Raw genomic sequence first — 17,500 nt, forward strand, 5'->3', positions numbered from 1 at the left:
TATTCAGATTCATGTTGGACAAAAAAAAACTATTTTATTCTAGGTCTGTGGTTGTATAAACAATATTAGATAATATTTTAATTAATTAATATTTTAATAATACTTTTAGATAAACAAAATTTTAAAGTTTTGCTCCCTGGTCACATGTTCCTCCAATGTGACAAAGATTTTGGTAATAATTAGAGGTTGAAAAAAAAGCTGTCTACACTCTAATGTATAGAACTTGCTCATTATTGTTAAAATGAAGTAAGAAGACTTTGTGTCTTGGTTTCCTATGATGAACAGTATGATCAAATAATAACACTAATTAATGTATTTATCTGTGAAACAGTTTATTATTGCTTTTACTTACCAGCAAACCTGATGCTATGCCAACCTTTTGTTTTTCAGAGGAAGCAGAAGAACATGCCTGAAACCAAAAATAAACATATGATTACAATTTGATATGAATAGTATTTTTATTGAAGAGTTTGATTTAATGTATTTATATTAACTCCTTTGAGGTGTTTATACTGACTTAATAGATGCGTTTATGCAGACTTAATTGTATTGGTTATACAAACTTTATCGAAATGTTTGTGTTGACTTATTTGAAGTATTTCTTTTAACTTAATTAAAGTGTTTATCACCTTTATTAAAGTGCTTTATTTTCATTGAGGTACTAATTTGTATTGTTGATTTTTTAATTATATATATATATATATATATATATATATATATATATATATATATATATATATATATATATATATATATATATATATACATACATATACACATATATATATATATGTGTATATATATATATTTATATATACATATATATAAATATAATATATAATCAGGCGCTATTCTAGACCATTTTCAACAGCGTTGACTGTAATTGGGCGCCACCGAAATTAAAAATTTCGGCTAAATTTATCGGGGGCAGTGGGGGATAGGGGGGTTTGGAAGGGTACCGTTTGGGTGGGTATGGCCGCCCAAATTTTTTCCTAGAATAGCCCCTGATCATTATACTCTCTCTCTCTATATATATATTGGCATAAAATATATATATATATGTTATACCAATATATTGTTTATCAGGTACATTCTTAGAGGAAACATATTATATACATATATATATATCATATTATATACATATATCATATTATATATATATATATATATATATATATATATATATAATATATATATATATATATATATATATATATATATATATATATCATATTATATATATATATATATATATATATATATATATATATATATATATATATATATATATATATATCATATTATATATATATATATATATATATATATATATATATATATATATATATATATATATATATATATATATATATATATATATATATATATTTAAACAACTTTTAAATGTATTCTACACAATAGAGTGCTCAATGTTCTTAAAAGAACAAAACTATTATATATTAGTAGAAAATCACTTAACAAAGCTTTTTTTTCATTTAACACAGTGTTTTATCCATAAAGACTCATGAGAAATGAATGATCAAATTAATAAAACTTCAATTTATACCAAAAATTAAATTACAGGAAGTTGCAAATGTCTTAACTACTGGAAATTTTCACACATTTGTGGAATTTGCTGACACTATAACTATTATTTGAGCTCATTTATTTTTATAGTTTTTTAGGAGAAACTTATTTTTGTGCCTACGTTTAGAAATTAATTCCGATTTTTTGTTTAATAAATATTCTTGGTTTGCATGTGTAATTATTTCAAATTTTTCTTGTTGGCATAGTATACATTTTTTGGAAATATAGTTATATGCAGGCGCTGTTCTAAGGATGGACCAATTCAGTATAAAATCATCAATATTTTTACCTTTTAATTCCCCTATATATTTTGACAGCATAGTGTCTTCTGAATACTTTTTATTTTTAAAAGATTGCTTCTGATTAGCATAACATTTTTTTCCATTCAGCCTCTGTTATGCCATATATTGTTTATCAGGTACATTCTTAGAGGAAATAACACATTTATATATCACATTTTTTGATAAACAACTTCCACTCATTGGACGATTGTTTTTTTGCTTACAATTACAATTTTCTGTAGTCTTTTTATTTAGGACTTCTTTTTTGTTTAACAAAGCATTATTGTGACCTTTTATAATTCTTTCCATATTTTTTGTGCAACTGTAGCTAACTTTAATTGTATTTCGATTAAAATTTTTATGTAATTTAGAGGGCAGGAAATGCTTATCGACTAATTTTAAAAACACTTCTCCTATGTTAGTGGAAACATTTTTGCTATATGAGGGGTTGAACCAAATTACATTTCTAGTTCTATTTTGCTTTTTTGTATTCTTTTTTTCAGGGTCAAATTTTAGTTCAAAATTTTCAAAACCACTTTTTTTAAGGGCATCTTCAAATATTCGTTTAGAGGAATTGAATACATTTTCATTAGAGGAGTTTTGGTTTAGCCTGTTATTAATTGAAATCGGGATTTGTTTTAGAATTTAGGGTGGATGATTTGAGTTAATATTAATATACAATAATTCATAGTTTGGTTTTTTGAAAGGCTTATATGAATTTTCAGAGAGGTTAAATGTGATAGCAAGAAAACTCACAATTTTTAAATTTATTTCAATTTGAAAGCCAATATTTAAAATTTTTTTATATCTTTACTAGTTTTATCGAGCTGTGGACCAGATTTTTTATACTTTACTATAAAACCATTGTCGCAATAAAGGGCTAAATCTTTTATATTGATTATTTTACTTAATAAATCTAAAATATATAGTCAAACAAATTCACAAATTTCTGCTCCGTCATAACTGCCCAATGTTACATCAGTCATGAATGTTTTTCTTTTTCCAAGTTTTCTTATTAAAAAAAAGTAAGGTTTTTCTACAATGTTTTATAATACAGATTGTTTCATCAAGAATAACTGTGTGGTTTTTTGCAAATTTAATTGTTTTATCTAAAATATCTGCAGTTATTGAGGGGTAAAAATCATTAATGTCAAATTGAATAAATGTACAGTCATTTTTATTTTCGATTATGGAGAACCAATTTATAACATCAGTGGTATTTTTCAACTGTTGAAAATTTAATTTATTTCTAAGAATATTATTAATTTTGTCCAATTTAATTTTGCTTACATGTCCAATCTCACTTTTTGAGGGAACCAATAACCTAGAAGAAAGTTTGTTTTGAAAATTTGGTTTATGGTCTTTTAGTGTTACGAAGGCTTGGGCAGGGGCAGTTGATTCGATTCTGTTTTCAAGGTTAATTTTTTTGGCAATACTTTGTACTTCTAAACTAATTACGTTTACCAACTTTTTAGGGACTATCTCATAAAAACTAGTAATATTGTCGCGTAAAATTTGTTTATAGTTTTCTGTTGTTAGTTGGTAAATGTTATTTGTTTTGTCAGCAAAACCAAAATATTAGGGTTTGATTTAATTTTTTTAACATCTAACTTTAATTCTGTTTGAAATTCGTTTTTTGTAGGGCGAAACTTTATTGTTTTAATTAAATGCAATAGGTCATTTTCAAAATTTTCCAAATCAGGTATAAAAAAGGTGGGGTAAAAAGTATATTTTGGCTTATGTGAAACTCCATTTAAATCTCGGTATGCTAATGACCTAAAATCTTTTAACATTAATAAATATAAAAATGATACCTAGTTGTCTTAAGAATTTTGGGACATAAAAGGCAAAATAATTATACCCTTAATTAAGTGGAAAATTATTAAATGTTGCAATTTCCTTGTTGCAAACTCCTTGTCAAAAATTTGCAATCTTTGCTTATACAAAAAATTCCTTATTTTAACATATAAAGGCGAAATTTTGTTAATAAACGAAATGTTAATAAACGAAATTGTTAATAAATGTGAATTTGTTAAAATGTTAATTAATTTTAATAAAATTTGTTAAAAAATGTTAATAAACGAAAATTGTTAATAAACGAAATGAGTTGATTTCAAAATGTAGGCACAAGAATAAACTCCTCTTATCTTTTTTTGACACTGGTGGTAAGTTAATACTTTGTTTTTTCTTTCGTTGCCATCAAGTATGTCTTTTAGCGATGTAAAGATCCCACTAAACAGTATTTTGTAATTTTTAGCAGGTTTTTTTGTTTTTGATTTTGTATTCAATGGCTGATGATTGCCGTATAGGCAATTTAAAGTACCATAGAAAAAGTTATTTTTTCTTCGTTAATATATATATATATATATATATATATATATATATATATATATATATATATATTAACGAAGTGTATATATATATATATATATACACACACACACACACACACACACACACACACACACACACACACACACACACGTATAATACTACATTATACCATATTATATCATATCATATTATATATATATTATATTACATATTATATTATATAATATATATATGATATTACATATTTTATTATATATATATATATAATATTATATATATATGATATTATATATATATATAATATTATATTTATATATATAATATTATATACATATATATAATATTATATACATATATATAATATTATATACATATATATATATATATATATATATATATATATATATATATATATATATATATATATATATATATATCTTATTTTTATTTTATTATTTTTTAATACACAAATAACACATAGAGAATATTTTAAACAATATTAAACATAAAACTATTTCACAATTATTAGCCAACTAAAAACAAATTAATAATATTATTAACCTAACTACTAATCAATTTCCGTCCCGTAACGATCTAAAATACAAATATTAACCGTAACGTCCACTAAACAAATCGTAGCAAAATTAAACTTTTACTACTTGCCTGATGATTGTGATAACACATGAAACTCAGAGTTGCAATATTAAATTATATTATAAACATTAGCATTTAGCTAATTCCTGGTACTGCGGGTAACAGTAACATATATATTATATAGCTCTAGTTTATCTATTGAGCACTCTTTCAAGTATACAATATTATACATGATAATATAAAGATATTTTCTTTATTCATATATATATACACTTACGTATATAAATATATATATATATATATATATATATATATATATATATATATATATATATATATATATATATATATATATATATATATATACATAAACACACACACATATAATAGTAGATTATACCATATTATATCATATCATATTATATATATATATATATATATATATAAATATATATTATATTACATATTATACATATAAATATATATACATATATATTATATTACATATACTATATATTATATAATATTATATATATATATATGTATATATATATATATATATATATATATATATATATATATATATATATATATTTATATATATACACACACACACATATATGTATGTATGTATATATGTACATATATATATATATATATATGTGTGTGTGTGTGTATCTAAATTTTGTTTAAATAAAAAGCAACATTATTAACAGTACTTAAAGTTTCATGCCATACACGGCAATCATCAGCTATTAACTACATAAAAAAAACTGTTAGAAAAAACCAACAGCATCTTCTAACGTAATAAAAAGATGTAACTATTTAGTCTCCGGTATCAAAAGAGGACAGTAGAAATTTGTTAGAATGTTGATACTTTGATAATATTTTTTTATTGAGCAGGTTGTTTTCTTTGAGATATAAAATTATAAATTTCTCATGAAGGCAGAGTTTATAAATTTTGGATGTTGTTTTAATAGGTTTACAGCATTTTATAATTTTCCACTTTATTGTGTGCTTTATGTTTTTTCTTTTAAATTCCAAATCTCCTTAGAAAGCTCGGCATCATTTCTGTATTTCACAGCATTAATAGATTTTTTAAAATCTTTTAATGCCGATGATTGCCATGTATGGCACGAAACTTCAAGTACTATTAATAATGCTGCTTTTCATTTAAACAAAATTTAAACATTTATTGCTTTATTATAGTAATATTAAGCGCTGTTTTATGTTCAAGAGTTTTTGTATTATTTTAATGTAATATAATACATAAACAACCAATCAATATATATATATATATATATATATATATATATATATATATATATATATATATATATATATATATATATATATATATATAATATATATATATATATATATATATATATACATACATAAAATTTTAAAAAGCTTTTATAGAAATAATAGAATTTATATGGACCACATCGTAGGTATACTGGTAAAAAACGCTAACTCAAAAATCCCTGTTTAGAGAAATCAATCATTTAAGTTTTTGCCCCATTTGAAACTTTTATAATCTTATAAAATACAATGTCAAATGTTTATTTAAGAAAATATTATATAATTTTTTAATTTAAAAGCTTTTAGGCTGAATAAAAAACCTGTTTTATGAGTTAATGTTAACTGTATATTTATAACCAGAGAAAAAATAACGTTTCATTTGACTTTGTGTATTTTGTGTTTGTAAAGCGTTGTATACTTTATAATAACGCATCATTAAATCAAAACTGCCAATTTTCAACATATCATCTTTTGCCAGTATACCTATGATATATTACATCTTTTGCCAGTATACCTATTACACTTTTTTATCTGGTAACACAAATACTATTAAAAAAATCACCATTGTGTTGACTGATTTCTGATTTTCCCAAAACTCTTCAGCAGTTATAATTCCTGTTACAACTAAGTCTTTATATAACTGGTACAAGTCACTATTTTCTTTGAGCAACCTAAAATATTAATTTCATTTTTTGTTTACTATTGAAATATATAACCTGAGTCAGTTGAGTTAAATTATGACCAATAAAACTCATTGATGTCCATAAAATATGAGTAATATTATAGAAGTACATGTTAAAACTCATTTCATTGATATGTTTGCATTGACTTAATTAAGAAGTTATGAGAAACTATGAGAAATGCAATAGGTATGGATATATTAACCCATAAAATGAATCTGATATAGCTGAATATAAAAGGAGATAACCATCTGAGTAACACTTACATTTATATCCATACTTAATTCAGAGCTTTATAAATGAAAAAAAAAACATTTTCAAAAAGTATGCAGACAATACTAAGATTCTCATTTAAAATGAAACTGAACATAGTAATAAGAAAGTTCTGCTAAGTTTTAATAAAAAGCTGATGAAGATTAATAAATGATAAAAGCTTATAAAATATAATAAAACAATTATTTATAGGGTAGTGCAGGGCTTATTGAAACGCCAGGCTAACCCATACAGTTTATTTTCTCAGATCTATTTTATGTACTATTCAATAATTAAATATCAAGTTCTGATTAAACTTATTCTATATAAAGTATAATTGTGGTATCACACATTTATTCTTTCAAAAACACAACGGTTTTGGAAAATATTTCCGCTTTCCTATAATTACTAAATATTGAAACTGTTTTGAACATTTTAACTTTAAAAAATAACCCATTTATTTAATATTATTTCTTTTACAAAGATATCAGAGTTTTACATTGAGTTTATTGAAACATTTCGTTTTTTGGCACTTTGAACTATTCCACTGGAAATTTGACATTGAAAAAATGGGGCAAATCTGAACATTTGCTGGACTACTCCGAAAATTGATGGAATTGGTCAGTATCCCTATATTTTACATTTATTTAATAAGTTATAAGAAACGTTATAAGCAATTAATTTAATTAAGTTAAACTTCATTCATGTTATAACATAAAGATTGTGAACAACTTTTTGGTTTTGCTTGTTTTGTTGAGAAGACAATATAATAATTTTCCTAAATTAAGTTTTTACAGATAAACATTGCTTTGCTTGCTTTCTTTGTTTTACTTACCAGGTGATGACTTATTATGTTTTAAAAAAAGATGGGTTTCTCAAATATCTAAAAGATCTCCAGACATTTTAACAATTTCCATTTTTATGATGAGTATGATTTACATCTCCTGATCAATGTTATAATCTGGATGAGACCAGATTTTCTACCAGTGAAGGAAATGAACAATGTTTTTTTAGACGCAGTGTACATCTCACTCCTCAACTTAAATGTTTCTTGTGGCAAAACTATGTTCTCAGTATTAAAATGTGGAAATGCTACTGGTTTTCTTCTTTTGTAATTTATAAAGGCAAAAATCTTTACAACTCTTGGTGTATATGTCTTTAAATGGAAGCATATATCTTTAAATATTGGTTTATCAAGGTAAGTCTGTTAGTAAGACCTTTTCAGCATAAATGTTAGCTTATAATTTTTTTAATGGTGAAGATAAGTTAAATTTTATTTGTGTTTACTTTATTCCTTACAAAATTAGTCAATATGGAAAAGATTTGTACACAGCACTATTTATGGATGGTCATGGCAGCCATTTTACATATATTCTTGCATCAAAAGCTAAATCCAACAATGTAAGCGGCTTTATCTTAAAACTAACAACATTTTCCTAATTTAGTTTTATTTAAGCACATTGACAACTTTTTGCAATTTAGATTGCACTCATTTACCTTTTTCCAAAGAGCAGTTATGCTTTACAACCTTTAGACGGTTTTTTTAAACCAATCAAAAGCTGGCCAAAAAAATGCTAGTGATGGCAAATTTAAAGTATATTAACAAAAAAGAAAATTTAAGCATTTTATGTATAATTTTATGCTTGCATATTTCTTTAAATACATCCATTATTTGTCTATTGGTATTAGGAATAACTCTGAAATACATGTTACCTAAAAAATATCATGCAATTTAAATAAAAGTGATACTAACAAGCATTTTTTGCACACATTGACTTTTGTTTGGATTAGTTCCTGCTTCCAAACAAGGCATATTTTTGTATCAGGCTCTGCAAGTACAATGTTTTTATTTAAAAATGCTTGAAACATTTACTTGACACATACAATAGAAAAAAAAAAAAATTATTGCAAGTTAAAAAAGAAAAATAATACAAGGCTTTTTGTTCAGAATAGCTCTGCGCTACACTATATATATATATAAAAAATTTTTTTCAGAACAACAAGATAATAAAAAGAACTCACATTTACATTGTTCTAAAAGTAAAGAAAACTGATTAATTTCTTTAAAGAAAACTGATTAATTTCTTCAAATCATGATACTACTAATCTAATCATGGTAATTTAGACCTGACAATACCATCTTCAATGGTCTGAAAGAAAAGTAATATGATATTGATATTAAAAGCTGTGTTGTCTACAACTTTAAGAGTCAATTTCTATGATGACAGAATTGAAGTACTAGTTAATGAAAATTGTCAAATTTATTGTTAGGTACTTATTTTTAAATTTGTAAGCTAAAAAAAATTATATTACTATTAATATTTTAATTATTTATATATTTTGATTGTTTTAGAAGCAAACAAGTATTTAAAGAGTTGATTGTTATGTTATCAATAATTTAAATATTTAAATACTTTTGCACTTGCAGAACAAACACTTGGCAGTTGTCTCATCTGGAAAGGAATAAACCAGCATTAGGCTTTCACAAATGTTAAAACTACAGTTAACATTTAGATCCAACAATTGTTATCTTCACCCTAGACAACTCTGATTACTCCTTACTTATTTTTACCAAAGAGACAGCCATGTGGTTATTAGAAAAAGGAAGAACTTGGACCATCTAGCCCTGTGGACAATGCAGTTTCTGGGTCATGGATAGTTTGTAATTATTCTGGAACATAATGAGCAGCATTGAGCTCAAAAATATTATTCAGTACCTCATTAAGAACTGATACATTGAATGCACTAGAAACAAAGATATTTCAGCAATAACCTCTTGATAAATTATTGAATATCTTAGATACTTAATATGCATTAATTTTTATGGATTTTTATGTAAAACTTTTATTACATGATCATTCCAGTATCATGATCATTCTAGCTAACAGTTGTATCAAAGCAATTAATTCTTACATGATCAACAACAGAAAATTTTATTAGAGTGGCCTTGGATAACCATGACATAACGATGTCATCTTCAAGAAGAAGTTTCAGGATCAATATTCTATACACCATTCTGGAGTGTAGAAGGTTGATCCTGAGCTTTTAAAATTTTTGAATCTTGTTTTTGAGACTCTATGAACTTAAAATGAGGTCATCAACAACTTAGAAACCTAATAAATGATTTTTTATTCAATTCGATACATTTCTTTAAAAATTTACACTAATAAATAAACAAAAAAGAAACTTTTTCTCCACATAAACCTTTGTGCTCTCAGTAAAGCAATATGCAAAAATGTATACTTTTAATTTAATATATAAATTTTTCATGGAAAAATAAGAATAAAACAAAGAATAATGAAAAAAACTTATTGCTGCTCCAACCCAAACCCTCAGTCAATGTAGCAACATCTCCCTTGCATCTTCTCCCTATATCAAGTAATGTAAGCCCCTGGAAGCATACTATTTCAGAATGATGTCAGAGTGCCTAAGTATGTTTTTATATATATGCGTGTATATAATGTTAGAGTATCTAAGTATGTTTTTATATGAATGCGTGTATATTTTTAGTGGATGTAGTCCTTATGTATATATATATATATATATATATATATATATATATATATATATATATATATATATATATATATATATATATATATATATATATATATATATATATATATATATATATATATATATATATATATATATATATATATATATATATATACATATATATATACATATACACATTAGGATCACACGTTTTTTTTACAATTTATTTCAAATAGATTGCTTAAACTCATATGATAAAATAAATATAATATTATTTTTTGTTACATGTTAAGTTATTTCTATTCTTAGTAGTATTTAATAAAAATTTTATCAATTGGCAATTCTGGCTGTCAGCAATCACCTGTCATAGTCAAATTGGTGCATATTGGACAATTTAAGGTTATTTTTAATTGTTTGATTGAAGTTTTAATATTATTTATTTTAATTTAAAGCATCTGTGTTTAATTTAATAAATTTTTTAACTTAATAATAATCATCAAATCATTATCTTTAAATAAAGGATTTTATGTGTTTTTTTTTGCTGTTTATGTAAAGACACCAAAGTCTAATCATTTTTTTAAGATTTTTATTTAAATTATCAGCTCTGGGAAGAAAAAAAAAAGATACCACACCAACAAAAACAAGTCAAATCAGATGTCTTTCGCAAAATACAAAATAATCTCAGCACAAAATTGCACAAGTTGTAAAGGTTTCTCACCAAACCATAATGCGAGTGAGAAAAAAAATTGATACAGGAGAAGAGTTTGGTCCAAAGAGACCACCTTCTAAACTCAAGACAACACCAAGAGTGTAATATATAATCTGAAATATTTAGCTGGAAAACAGAAAAAAGCCACAACACGTATTGACTTATCCATGAAGCTAATATTGTTGTGTCCGACTGGATCATTTGCAGAAGGCTGAAAGAAGAGGGATTGATGTGTCATCCCCCAGCCAAGAAACCAAAACCAACTTCACTCATGAAAAAAAAGACTGAAGTGGGCTTGAAACTATTGTCACTGGTCTGTTGAGGATTGGGAAAAAGTATTTTTATTTGCATTTATATTCATAAATTATTTTAAAATATTTTATAAATATTATAACTTATAATAAGCATTATTTAAGATTTGCATCTCAGATGAGTCAACCTTTCCGAACACGGGTGTGGAGTTGCATACCCGTGTTCAGTATAGACCTTCATATTGTCGAAGGTACTATGAGATAAGATCAATACAGAAACATCATTCAAGATCGGCTTTATCCACAAATGAAGGAATGGTTTGGACATGAGAGAGGAATATTTATGCAGGATGGCGCTCCATGCCATACTGCAAAATCAGTGATAGCGTTTCTTCATGTTCTTGGCATAGTTGTTTTGGACCAGCCGGGGAAGTCCCGACCTCAACCCAATAGGGGGATTGTGGAACGAACTAAAGCATGGAGTTTTAAAGATGCCCTCCACTAACAAACGTGATCTGATAAACACTTATCATATGCTAACTAATTACCATATATGTACATGTAATTATATACCCTACATACTTTTGTGCAAGTATTGCTGTTATTTTGCAATAAATTTACTATTCAAAACGTAACTTTGTTTAAAAATTAAATATTTCTAATATATATGTATATATAATATGTGGGCAATTCCGCAAGAAAGAGGAAAAAAAAAAAATTAAGGAAGACATATACTAACCTCAATAAATTCTTTTTTTAACTATCTAAAAATACTTTTAAGCAAAAAAGGTCATATAATTTGCAATCTTTCAAGTGGTCTGTTAATTGATATCTTGCTCTTTAAATTTTGTATTTTCTCTTCCAGTAACTTCCAACTCTAACAGGCTTGGTCGGGAAGCAGGAGCGATCACTCTTGATTACTGACCACGGAAATAATATTTAGTTGCAAAAAACTGGCCAGGTTTTATAGTCGTTTTGAGAACATTTAAGTTTATGTATGTCCATAAAACAAAAATTTTTATTTTACGAACATACATGGAAACATACATAAACTTGAATGTTCTCAAAACATCTTGGTGCAGAAGAATAAAAAGAATATTTGCGAACATTAAAAACCCACCAAGTCTACAAACCGCCAAATCTAAAAACCCGCCAAATCTAAAAACCCGCTAAATCTAAAAATCGCCAAATCTACAAACAAACTAATTCTATTGGTTTAAAAAATACGCTGAATAAGCAAAATAAAGTTCTAGAGTTTTCTGTTGAATTGTTTTAAAAATTGTATTATTGGAAATTTGTTGATATTTCTAGCATAAATTGTTTTAAGAATATACTATATAACAAACTATTATTTTAATACTATGGGTCATTCTCGGAGCTACATCTGCAAAGCCGCAAATCTTTTAAACTAATATTATTTGTTTACAAAAATAAATGTTTTAAGTATATATTTTTTAAATTGTCAAAATTTTGAAAGTTTATTATGTGTTATTGATTTTTATTAGTATGATCAGAAAAATTCAACAAAAAAAATCGGTAAAAAAAAAAATCAGCAAAAAACATAACAAAAAAACAAACAAGAAAACAACTATTTTTGAACTTTATTTCTTTTAGGTTATATAAGATTAAAAGCAGTTTAATGATTTTAATGTACAACTTTTATGTGATAGAAAAACAGACGGAACACAGTCCAACACCACATAGCTGACACTGCCAACTTGTGCAGACTCGAGTTTGGTGCCCAGCTACACATTTTCTTTTTTCCATGCACTAACTTTCACAAGATTGTGCCCATATAATGGATTGTTATTTGCAGTATCTTGGGGAAGTGGGTATGGGACAAATGTACTTCTAGCCACTTCAATCTATCTTGATATTCGTCTTTTAGAAATTACTTTCACTGGAAAATAATCTCCAGCTAAACTTTCCACTATAGCCATCATAAAATCTATTCTTGAACAACATTTGGTTTCATAACTATATTTCCTCTTCTGTTACGCATTTCAGTAAAACCTGCTTTGGCAACAGTAGATAGTAATGTGGGTTTTTTTTTATCATCTTGGTATGTCACACACAACAAAGGACCTTTTCTATATTATCAAACCTCCTTGATTTTAATTTTGATTTAATGCAGATTTTTGGTAGGCCTTTCCTGTTGACTCTCACTGTGCCTGTTGCAGTGGTCTGATGAGCATATAGATCTAATAACAGTTGAGAAGTATAATAATTGTCAATACCTAAGTGATGACCTTGATGGAGGAAAGTCAAAAAACTAAACTAGAAGTCATGCCATAGGCAATGACTGCTAAATCATTGTAAATTTCAAATTGACACAAAAAACCATTGGTGCTGTCTGAAACACACCATAACTTAATCCCAAATCTAGAATGACGTTTGTTTTTTTCTGCGTCATATATTGACGCAGATGTGGTGTCTTTCATTTGGAGTCAACCATACTCTCATCTATAGAAATGTCTCTTTGTGGATAATAATAATAAAGAAATTTGTTGTTAACATGTTCAACTAAAAACTGAATTTTATAAATTTTATTGAGTGGTTGTTGATTTGGCACATGGATGTCTGTAAAATAAAGAAATTTAAGCAAAAGTTGAAACCAGTCACGATTGAAGTGGGTAACCAGGGAGTAGATGCACAATGATGGTTTATATCCCAGTACAGTTTAAGGTTAGCCTTTTTGATGACACCCATGTTGATTATGACTCCAAGGAAAGCTCTTATCTCTAAAAGATTGGTCTTTCCCTATTTAATCCATCCATGACCTTTTTTTTTTTTTTATTTAAACATCTTTGCTTCCAACAAGGCTGCAAGCAGCCACTAATTAAAGTTGGAAGTTACTGAAAGGAAAAAGATAAAGATTGTAGAGCAAGATAACGATTGACGGACGACTTAAAGGATTGTAAATTATAAGAATCAGGAAAGCAAGATGAAGGAAGCGAATTCCAAAGAGCTGATGTTCGAGGAAAAAAACTAGACGAATAAGCGCTTTTGGAGCACTTAAGAACAGTTACAGAAAAAGGATGACACTTAATTGAATGACGAGTAACATGAGAATGAATTTTGGTAGATGGCACAAGAGACGCTAGCTCATTAGAGCAGTGCCCATTATAGTATTTGTAGAAAAGAGAAAGAGAAGCAACATTACAACGATGTGACAATGGTTGGAGGTTGGCTACGAGAGCAGGTCCAACTATGTTTACAATGCATTTTTGTACCTTGTCTAAAAGAGAAAGGGCATCGTTAGAAGAACCGCGCCAGATCTGGCAACAGTATTCCATACAAGGCCGGATTTGAGATTTATAGAGATAGAGAATAGAATCCAAAGTAAGAAAGTGACGAGCTAGATAATGAGATGCAACCTTAGCAGATGCTAATTTTGCAACTGATTTGATATATGGTTTCCAAGAAAGATTGGAAGTAAGAGTTAATCCTAGAAGATGAAGAGTAGGTGACACATCGAGTACATCACCGTTCATAAATAGAGGAAGATCTAAATTATTGAGATAATGATTGGCTGAAAAAAAATTGAGTTTTATCTGAATTAAAGTTCACCAGCCACTGTGAGCCCCATGCTGTAGCAGAAGTGAGATCCTTTTCAAGCTCAAATGCCCCCTCCGAGCAATCAGAAGGTGTTGGTTTCTTATCACGACAAGAATAAATGGTAGTATCATCAGCAAACAATGCCACCTTAGATGTGAGAATATCTGGAAGATCATTAATGAAAATTAAAAAGAGTAATGGGCCAAGGATAGAACCTTGGTGAACCCCTGAAGTTACAGAATAAGAAGAAGAGTGCTGTCTATCGAGGACAAATATTATACTACGATTGGAAAGGAAGGATTCAATAATCTTAAAAATGTTGCCGGATACACCATAAGAAGAAAGCTTATGCAGAAGACCAGCATGCCAAATTTTATCAAAAGCTTTTGAAATGTCAAGACCTCTCCACCTTTATCTAATGTACAATAAAACCTATCAGTTATTAATGTTAGCAAATCAGCTGTAGAACGAGAAGATCGAGATCCATATTGATGGTCAGAAAGTAAGTTTTTAGATTCAAGATGAGAAATTAAGTGTTTGTTAATTAAAGATTCAAAAACCTTGCTTATGATAGGAAGAAGACTTATGGGACGGTAGTTAGATTTTTGAAGATGGGGATAACAGATGCCGCTTTCCAGCAGGCTGGAAAACAAGACTCTGATAAGCACTTGTTGAATAGTTTTGAGAGTATAGACGATAGCTCCGGAGAACACTTCTGCAAGACAATAACATGTATGTTGTCCTGGCCACAAGCTGTAGAAGTATCTAGACAGGAAATCACTTTAGATACAGAAGCTGGAGTGATATGAATGTCAAGCAATGGATCAACCTGTTTGTTGGCAATATCAGGTAGAACGTAACTAGTGGAATCAAGAGATGATATTGATGAAAAGTTTTTAGCAAATAATTCAGCTTTGTCTTTAAGTAAGGTGACAAAGTCTGAATTAAACAGGAGAGGTGGAATTAAAGATTTGCCCTTATTATTGATATTATTAAAGATTCTCCAGAAGTCACAAGAGCCTAATTTTTGAGATGAGATACGAGATTTCACGACCTGAGAATGGCGGGTTTTGGCGTTAGACAAAACCTTTTTACAATTGTTTCTAGCAGTAATAAACAGACGTCTGTTTTCTGGAGAATTGTTTTGCTGATAAATATGGAAGTAACGGTTTTGATTGGCAATCGCAGCAGCACAGCGTGAGGAAAACCATGGAGGAGAGTGAGGCTTGACCTGGAATCGTTGAGAGGGAATAAAAGATTCCATGCCAGCCTGAATCCACGAAGTTATGTAAGAAGCACATTTGTTGACAGGAAGACGAAAGATTTCTACCCAAGGGCCATCACGAAGGCAATCACGGAAAGAATCCCAGTCAGCTTTATTATAGTTGTAAGAGGTTCGATAATAGGGGGATTCAGGTGATGAAGAAGAATGAGATATTAGTTTTAGAGAGATCAAACTGTGATCAGAAGAACCTAAGGGTGAATGTGGAGAAACTGAGCACTGACTAGGATCAGAAACAAAACATAAGTCGAGTAGAGAAGGTAGATGATTCAGGTTATTAGGAAAGTGAGTCAGAAAGTTGACTATTTGAGTTAGGAATTGAGAAAGGCAAAAGTTGCGGGCTTTAATGCCTGCAGAGTCACTGACACTAGAGCCAAGCCATTCAGAGTAGTGAGCATTAAAGTCACCGATAACAACTATATTAGCTGATGGATAAAGAGAGAGGGCTTGGTCAATATGATCAGAAATAACGTCAAAAAGAGTGCAGTCTTGAGATGAAGGAGAGCAATATAGAACAAAGAGAAAGGCAATAGAGTGAAGTGGTGCTAAACGAAAGCACATGAAAGAATAGTCTGTGGATTCAAACCTAGTTTCACGACAAACAGGTGAATTCTTACAAATGTAAATGCCCAGGCCAAGCATGTGACTATTGGAGTCTTTACGAATCAGAGGAAAATAACCATCAACACTAAGATCACAAGATGAGACAGCCGAACTCAAATTAGTCTCACAAAGAGCAAGTAGGTCTGGTGAACTTTGCAAGAGATAAGACTCAACAGAAGAAAAGTTACTTCGAAGACCACGAATATTAGTGAATGATAGGTTTAGAGAACTTGGTGATGATGATGGTTTTTTTTTTATAGTTTTTGTGACTTTATTCATTTTTTAATTAGATTGAAGAACTTGACTCAAAGCATAGATAGTACTCAGAACACTGTTTAATAGCATAAGCAATTGCCTCACTACTACTAATAAACCCTAAGCCGTAACAAAGGGCTCCAAATGTGGCCTCCGCAATGCACACCAAAAGTACAAACAGGGACACCATCCATGCGCAACATGGCACTGTTATTACTTTGATATTTTTCAGCTGTTGATGGAATCAGCCTCTCTGAGAGCTACCACAGAGTTCGGGAAACCTGACTACCAGCTGGCCTCAGAACCATAAA

The 17,500-nt window shown here is 28.0% G+C and overlaps 1 protein-coding gene across 3 annotated transcripts in view; it reads right to left on the bottom strand.

Annotated features, from left to right (window-relative positions):
- The window catches only part of LOC100213291 (general transcription factor IIH subunit 1), a 43,421-nt gene that overhangs the window by 10,986 nt on the left and 14,935 nt on the right, over positions 1-17,500 (bottom strand). For all 3 annotated transcript variants that reach the window (XM_065791377.1, XM_065791378.1, XM_065791379.1), the window contains exons 3-4: positions 6,664-6,772; positions 353-409 (exon numbers count right to left, since the gene is read on the bottom strand). In XM_065791377.1, coding sequence (XP_065647449.1) covers positions 353-409; positions 6,664-6,772 — 166 coding nt within the window. The remainder of the gene's footprint in view (positions 1-352; positions 410-6,663; positions 6,773-17,500) is intronic.

Source organism: Hydra vulgaris, chromosome 02, assembly GCF_038396675.1.
Source record: "Hydra vulgaris chromosome 02, alternate assembly HydraT2T_AEP".
Taxonomy (NCBI): Eukaryota; Metazoa; Cnidaria; class Hydrozoa; order Anthoathecata; family Hydridae; genus Hydra; species Hydra vulgaris.